This window comes from Barbus barbus (genome assembly GCF_936440315.1).
Source record: "Barbus barbus genome assembly, chromosome: 33".
In the NCBI taxonomy this organism is placed as follows: Eukaryota; Metazoa; Chordata; class Actinopteri; order Cypriniformes; family Cyprinidae; genus Barbus; species Barbus barbus.
Window position 1 is genome coordinate 25,378,745 of NC_136761.1, and position 8,776 is coordinate 25,387,520.

The 8,776-nt window shown below is 36.4% G+C and overlaps 1 protein-coding gene across 1 annotated transcript; it reads left to right on the plus strand.

Moving 5' to 3' along the window:
• Positions 1 to 215: 215 nt before the first annotated feature.
• LOC306853156 (melatonin receptor type 1A-like) lies at positions 216 to 8,362 on the plus strand (the record flags this gene model as incomplete). Its single annotated transcript, XM_079390358.1, has 2 exons — positions 216 to 429; positions 7,593 to 8,362. The coding sequence occupies exons 1-2, from the start codon at positions 243 to 245 to the stop codon at positions 8,360 to 8,362; spliced, it is 957 nt and encodes a 318-aa protein (XP_079246484.1). The 5' UTR covers positions 216 to 242.
• Between the last annotated feature and the right edge of the window lie 414 nt (positions 8,363 to 8,776).

The window sequence follows — 8,776 nt, forward strand, 5'->3', positions numbered from 1 at the left end:
CTGGATTATAAATGTCTCTCCTCTTGGCCAGCAGGATTTTATGTCTAAAAACGAGTTTGAATCGCAGCTATTTTATTTGAAACGACACCGGTTTTCTTTGATTTACGAATTAATAACTGCTTTGCCTGTTATCACATCGACATGCCTCTATGGCAGCTGCAGTAAGAGCGCACGGCTGAAGCGGTGTCTGGATGCGCGGAGGACCGGAGCCCTCGCCGCTGTCCGGTGATGATGAATTGAGGATGGTGGAGGGAACAGACGCCCCTTTGAGGAACATTTCGACAGGAAACCGGGACAGCAAGCACCTCTCTTTCCCCTGGGTGGTGACTTTACTCTCTAGTGTTCTCATCACTACGATTATAGTAGATGTTCTGGGCAACCTGTTGGTCATTGTATCGGTCTTCAGAAACAGAAAGCTCAGGAAGGCAGGTAAATATCTTCATCTCTATAATTCCTCACGCTGACAGTCATCTATTTCTATATTTTACTGGAGAGGTTTTCTGAAGTATTGATATCTCTGACTGTGACTGATTAAGACCAGATTTTAAATGGTTTTGATCTGTTTTTGTTTCTGTTTTTTGACAGAGTAAAATAATATGCATTATGGACATTCTGGTCTGTATGGTTTTTAAACCTGAGCAACTAAAAGCACCTAAAACCAGAAAACAGACCAGTAAGACCAGCAAATCAATTAATACTGGTTTATTTTGTTCAGCAGGTCATTATTAATCTTTTAATCTTCTTTTTATAATAATAATAATTATTATTACTACTACTACTATTAATAATGATAACTACTTTACTACTAATAATAATTGTTCAGCATTTATTAGTATTTTAATCTTTTCTTTTTACAATTCATTATTATTATTATTATTAACAATATTAATAATTTTCATTTAGGTATTTAAAATAATTGTATTATAATTAATAATAATAATAATAATAATAATAGCAAAAATACTACAAATATTAATAATAGCCCTGCTGAACAATTTTTATTGTTGTTGTTATCATCATCCTCATCCTCATCATCCATCATTATTATTATTAATTATTATAACACAACCATCTTTGTTTTGGACGGTCTTGCTGTTAAGCAAAAAACAAACAATCAAACTTAATTATTAATAAATGACTGTAAACAACACTTTAAAAAGGTACTTTACCTGTGAACATCGTTTCTTTTTTTGTTTTTGTTTTTATCAGACTGTGGTGTAGTGGTGGTTGTTCATTTACAGCCTTGATATTAAAGTACCAATATCTGATTAGCTGTCTGTCTCAGCTCATTATTTAAGATTCAGACACAGTAATCGACTCATCAATGATTTCCAGATCAAACACAAAAGCATATAGTGGTGTGCAGCTGCTGTATGAATGCCTCTGCATGCTGCCCTGTTAACATTGTCAGTTTTAGTCTGAGATGCAACATCTCGATCTGTCCTCCGGCCACTGGTCTTATCTCATGAACACACACAGCACACAGCCTGCCTTTGGAGATTTAAGCTTTAAGTGGTTCTAAGGTGCAGTTATTTTGTCTGACCAACTAATAATTGACCTTTAAAAGATACAAGCACTGAGAGAATGTAAAGACAAATGAGAAACAGTACACGTCTCTCACACATCTTCTCTGCATGAGAAATAAAGTTTCAAACAGAGCTTGAAACTGAGACTGCTGCAAACCAGACACATACAGATCCTGTAATCATCTGGATAATGCAACATGTGTAGTGTTTTGGATACTAAATAGTTCCAGACAGAAATATCCTCATATGTGATGTTTAATTTTATTGATTATACTTCCTTACTAAACAAATTGTTGTTTCCTCTTAAAATGCAGGCATTCAGGCCATTTTAATGCAGGAGATCACTCAGTGCTGGCAGTGAGACAGCTTCATGAACTCCTGACACATCTCCAGTAATTACAGCTCCAGTGTTTTGCTGCCATGTGATGTGTGTGGTTGCTTTAGAGACACCAGCACAGTATTTACACATCATTTGGTGTTCTGTCTTGGTGTGATTTTATTTACTCGTTAGTATTTTCATCATGCTTTTCAGTAAAAATATTCAAACATCCTTAAAATAAAATAAATTTACTTAAGAGGCAAAATTGCACAAGATAATTAAGGAAGTCCATTTCCTGCCATGGAAAAAAAATTGCTCACAATTCTGCCTATTTATTAATTTATTTATTTATTCTGAAAACATTGTATGAGAAATTTAAAAACGTATGAAATTTCAAGATATAAATGATAAAGTAAGAACTGCAAGATATAAACTCAGAATTGTGAGATATAAACTTGCAATTCTGGGGGAAAAGTCAGAATTGTGAGATATAATAGAAATAGAAATAGAAAAAAATAGAATTGCGATTCTCTTTTTTTCTTTTCCCCATGGTGAAAAAAAAAAAACAATTTTTTCTCATATTTATATATATATCTCACAATTCAGATAAAAAAAAAAAAAAATTATATATTTTAAAATTTTAAATTGCAAAATATAAACTTGCAAGTCTGAGAATAGAAGTCAGAATTCTTGTTATTTTTTATTCCCTGATGGAAACAAAAAAATAATTTTTCATTGTCAGAATTTGGTGTTTATATCTCACAATTCTTTTTTTCCTCAGAGTTAATTCCTAATTACTTTATTATTATTATTATCTATTTATTTATTTATTTTTTGTAATTCAGTGATGGGAAAAAAACGTTGAATAAAATTATTTTTTCTTGCCTCATTGGCGAGTGTTTTTTTTCTTATAAGCAAAAACTTACACACTAAATGTTGTTAGATTTAAGCTAAAAAAACAATTAAGCTACAGTAATTTAAGACATATTTTCTGAAAACAAGTCTTAATACCTTATGCAATGTTGCTTCTAAATTTACCTTGTTTTAAGCTTTGCTGTAAAAGTCAAAAACCTTTTTGCTATAAAAAATGGTATAAGTGACCATGCTGTCTATAAGGCATTGTATGTTGGTCTTTAAATGTGTTTTCATTGTAAACACTTATGGCTGAAGCTCTACTTATCTCATCACTTGATGCTCAGTGAGGGCAGATCCATTACAGAGAGTGGATCTGGATCAAAGTGACTTTAAATGTGATGATTTATTCCATCACAGGTCCTGACACTTCAGACTAGGTGATGCACAAGTGCCAAATTCAATTTGAGTCCCATTTCCACCACATTCATCAATAGCCAGCAAATGAATTTATAGCAGATAAATTCATCAGTATTGTTGACCTCTATTCTTGTGACGCTGGTGCTGACAGGTCACAGGAAGTACCTCCATGACACTAGAATTCACATGAAGAACAATCTAGTCCATCAAAATTCACACACGTCCATCAGTAAAAGAGTCTACTGCTTTGATCACCTATCTGAGCTCCCAGAACAGCGCTGTGAGCTTGTTTCAAAATGACAGCCTGTAGGCATGAATTTACATGTGTACTGTCATCACAGATATCTGTCAAGCAAGACCAAGTGATCTGTGAATTTATTGTGCAGTGCTACCTGTGCAACAGAGAAAAACAATAATCCTGCAAAACTACAACTACAGTTCTCCATCATGTCTTCATATCATTTGCCATATTTGTTACCCTTCTCTACATGACTGGGTCTGAATAGTTCATCAGAGAAAGCCATTAACATGTTCTTTGCTTCACCCAAGTCCCTGAGCTGATACTGCCTCACACATGAAACGCAGTTGTGACAAATAAAGTAACAATTACTGCATTCATTCGTTGATTTGTTGGTCATTGAGCTGACAAGAAGAGGATAAGGCAGATATCGCATTATGGGGGAAATTGGCTTTCAATTGGATATCAATATTGCTCCAAAATCATGTCCCAGGGGTCGTCCTCAGTCGAAATCACGTTCTGGGAGATCAGGGAATTTATTTTTAACCCGCGGACTGAAAAACAAACAAACAAAAACAAAAGCAACCAGTGGCAACAGCATAAAAGTAGCTTGATTCCACGGGAAAAATGCAGACTTAGCAACCCTGGTTTACACTTGTTCAGTTATCTTGACTGTTTTGGTATAGACCAAAAAACAAAGTGATGCACTTAGTCCTGGTTCGCTTAGCATTCACACTGTCATTTTGAACTATTTAACCACCAGCATTTAAAAAAAAATAGTTCCCAGCCACCGCCAGCATTTTTGATCACAAAACTTTCATGGCCCCCAGAACATTTTGTTGCGTGAACATCTGAACATGCAATTTGTCAAAAGAAAGAACAGAGCGTCTGCATAAAAAAAAAAAAAAAAAAAAATCTTATAGCTTCATGTATTCATTTTTTTTAGCAACACGTGAATGTGGGTTTGTTTTGTGAAAAACCTTTTGAACAAAGAGCTGAGAAAATCACGTGTTTGTCAAAAACTGTATCCAGATCAGATTCAGAAAGATGGTCAAAACATAGATGAAGTCGATCGAGTCCATCAAAACTGTTTAATGTTTGATAACGCTAACGACCTCATACGATTTCTGTGACGGTGAAGTTTAGGTTATGTGTGGTACTTCGTTAAAATACATATGATTTTTCACATTTGTACAAGTAAAGCCTGGAATAGGCTACACTACACGATTAAGTTGACGCTAGTTGAGGAAAGTCAGAGCCAGTCTGCAGATTACAGCTGATCAAATCTCGTAGTGTATGATGGTCACAGACTCCGAGTTTTTAGCTTCAGACTTTGATTCTATCCAGTCGGAGGATATCAAACATGTTTGATATTTTCAGCCGATTTTATAACACATATGTGTTCTATAAGGCGCAAGTTTCTGCATGAGTTCATTGTGATCGGAACAACTTTAAAGTCTGGTAGTGTATGATCTTCAGTCGCACAGTGTATGATGCCCAGTTGTCCTTTGTCACTATTTACAATGTCGGTAAGTGTATGATGCCTAGTGTTTTAAAAATCTGTTCAGATTTTAAAAGTCGTGTAGTGTATTCCAGCCTTTATGTAGTACGAATTCTTACAAATTAGCCACCTCGGCAAAAATGTTGTGACATTGGGTTGTTTGATGATTGCGTTATTTCACATATGCATCTGCTACATGTGCACCCCCCCACTGTATAACGGTGAAAACACGAACGCCAGAAAATCCTGGCAGGGTAAGAGTTAACACAGGACAGATTTATGCCTTATATTTTGAGAAGAAACTTGCAGAAGATCCAGAAGTCCTGTGCGCTGGGCTAAATGCACTAATGACATATGGAGGTATTTTTACCAGTTCATAACTAACACAGAACTTATAAAATGCGTTAAGGACTAGAGTCAAAACTGTGGCAGAAATGAATTCCAGGTGTGTTTGAGCATTCAGTCCATTTTAGGGACATCTAGTGACATTACATCCTGTTTTTTTGTTCGTTTGGATGTCTTTGGTCTATGTTCATTCATTTTTTGAAAGGCCCACCTTTTAAGGCATCTTGGTCTGCTTTTGAGCGCAGGTTCAGAGGCAGCGTTCACACTTATTCGAATTGCACTAACAAAGCAATCGCACCAGAGCTTGTTTTAATTAAACAAACTTTTGGTCCAAATTGTGATGGGTCCAGCATCCCACACTCCTAATACTTTTGCTAGAGGACAGTGAAAATCATTTGAAATAAATGTGTTGTTCACGTAGTACAAGCCTGGCTGACATGTTATGGATTAACACAGCTGGATGTGAAGCGTGTGCTCAGTAATTAAAAAGATTCAATTCATTGACTTCAGTCACAGAAGTGGATGCACAAGTCAATACAGCACTTGTTTAATGGAGCATCTGGTACCTGGAGAGCTGAAAAGTGAAATTTAAATAGAAAAAACTATTTCATTATTGTGTTGGCGTAAATCTGAATTTTATTATGAAAATCAGCCCAGTTAAGAGATCCCACACACGCACTAAATGTAAAAGCCTCGTGTTCAAAGAGCTCCACAGGCACGGATCTGATTTCATTGTTTTATTAGAATTTATAAATCGCATTGATGTTGTTATACAGAACTAGCAAATCCTTTCATTAAAGAAGAAAGGCCAGGCATTGGTCTTATTATGTGTGCGATCTTGAGCTACATGAGGTACGTGAGAGTAGAGTATGAAGACATTGCTCAAACATTACAGGATCCAATTACACCGTGTAGGTCACTGCTTTGAACCTCCTGGATTTGTCTACTCACAGTTTGATATTGATATTTACAGCACATGAGGTTTGTGACTCATATTACGCACCCCTGTTTGTTTTAGGTTTACCACACAGATATGTTGCTGGCATTTATGTTAAAGTAAAGAATAATAATCCACGTAAAAGTAACACGGCTGTTAATTTCAGACAACAGAGGCAAATAAGAGACTGTACCACCAACTACTAAGTGAGGTGATTTGTATGATTACAAGTTTTCATATGATCATTCAGGTGTGTTGTGGTTTCTCTGTTGCATTACACTGACTCAGGCCTGAATCAGCCCCTCATTTAAAAAAAAAAAAGATTTGTTAAAGGATGCTTCTTTTTTTTTTAGCTTCAGCCATGAATTACCTTGACCTTTTCCCCCAAATTTTTATGTTGCATACATGCAACCAAATGGTCAAGGTACAGCATCTACCAGTGGGGCCAACCTGAACATGCTACGATACTTCAAAACAACATAGATTTAAAAAAAAAAAAAAAAAAGAAACACTGACAAATCTGGGTCAGATTATCAGATTCCAAAAATCAAGCACATGTAGTTAGATTATATTGCATTTTAAAATGCTCATAATCAGAATACTGTTACTTTTTAATGGGTTACATGTTGTTCACTCAATGGCAGTAAATTATTCATAATTTTCATTATTTATTTTTTTGTTGTATGTATGTACTAACTATAATTTTTGTTATGTAATTTGTAATCAGTAATGGACTAGAAGTAATCTACCCAGCACTGCACATCACATATCACATTATATCCTCAGAGGACAAGCAGTTTGGAGAACGAATGAATGTAACATAAAAATAGTCAAAGTAAACATTTCCTTTTTAGTTTGAGGTCATTGCACAGCGAGTCTGAAATTTTTCAGTTTTTTTCATATTCCCCATCCTTTCCTATCAAAATGCATGCTACGGATGCAAAAACGCAGAAAATCGAACCTGATCCGAATTTTTTTTGATGGACGAAAGTTTCGGAGACAGTGTGCAAACGTGATTGACACAACGTGAGGTCGTATTTATTTTTTAACGTGCGAACATTTCGGACTCAGTGTGCAGAGACCTTTAGCCAGCATCTTAAAAATAAAGTTTTTTTTTTTCATTCAGAAATTGCTAGCAAATTTCACAGTTACTTACAAAGAATCAGCAAGTAACTTTGAATAAAAATTTGCGAATTAAATTTTTTTGTTCTGTTTACAACTTTTTAATATTTTAAATATTTTGGATTTAGGAATAACCTAAAAATCATATATTTCCATATGAATCACATTGCAAGAATTCATATGCAGTCTCCACCTCATGAAATAGTTGCATTTTCTAATGAGATGGAGTTGATTCTTGCATAACTACAAAGCAGCTGGAGCTAGACTACCAGGACAAACAACACATCTTAACTCGGCGGTTTCACTGATCTTCTACTCTCTTGTCCTTACAGGTAATGCCTTTGTGGTGAGTTTGGCAGTAGCAGATCTGGTCGTGGCCATCTACCCCTACCCGCTCGTCCTGACCGCCATCTTCCATGACCGCTGGATCGCTGGTGATATTCACTGTCAGATCAGCGGCTTCCTCATGGGGCTCAGTGTGATCGGCTCTATTTTCAACATCACAGGCATCGCCATCAACCGCTACTGTTACATCTGCCACAGCCTTAAGTACGACAAGCTCTTCTCCAACAAGAACACAGTATGTTATGTCATACTAGTCTGGGTGCTGACTATCCTGGCGATCGTCCCAAACTGGTTTGCGGAGTCTCTACAGTACGACCCCCGCGTTTACTCTTGCACCTTCGCTCAATCGGTGAGCTCGCTCTACACCATCACGGTGGTGGTGGTGCACTTCATTCTGCCCATCGGCATCGTCACGTACTGCTACCTGCGCATCTGGATCCTCGTCATACAGGTGCGCAAACGGGTCAAGCCCGACAGTCGGCCCAAGATCAAGCCTCATGACTTCCGGAACTTTCTCACCATGTTTGTGGTGTTTGTGTTGTTCGCCGTCTGCTGGGCTCCGCTGAACCTCATAGGCCTGGCAGTGGCCATCCACCCCAGACTGGGTCAAGCCATACCTGAGTGGCTCTTCACAGCCAGCTACTTCATGGCGTACTTCAACAGCTGCCTCAATGGCGTTATATATGGAGTGTTAAACCACAACTTTCGAAAAGAGTATAAAAGGATTATACTTGCTATTTTCAAGTTTAACTGTTGAGTTTTCACAATGAGACTAGCACTGTGTCTTTCTTAAAATTTGTAAGTTATTCAAAGCGATTGAGTGCAGCGTAATGATGCATCTTTTGTGATTCGAATGTTTTTATTGTTTGCATTTTGTTATACCAAATATGGACATATCTGTATTTACATCCTAATATGTGCACAAAACGACATATGTTTGAACTTGAGTTCTTTGTTTACAATATCATCTACATAATATGTTCTTATTTAGAAATTGAATTGGCATTTAATGTGCACTGTAAAAAAACTAAAAAAAGTTGAGCCAACTTAAAAGTTTAAGGCAACCAGCTTCAGCAGATTTTTGAGTTTTCTCAACTTATTTTTTTAGGACATTTGTTGTATAAACTTAAAACAAGAAGTTGAGAAAACTCAAAAATCTGCTGAAGCGAAA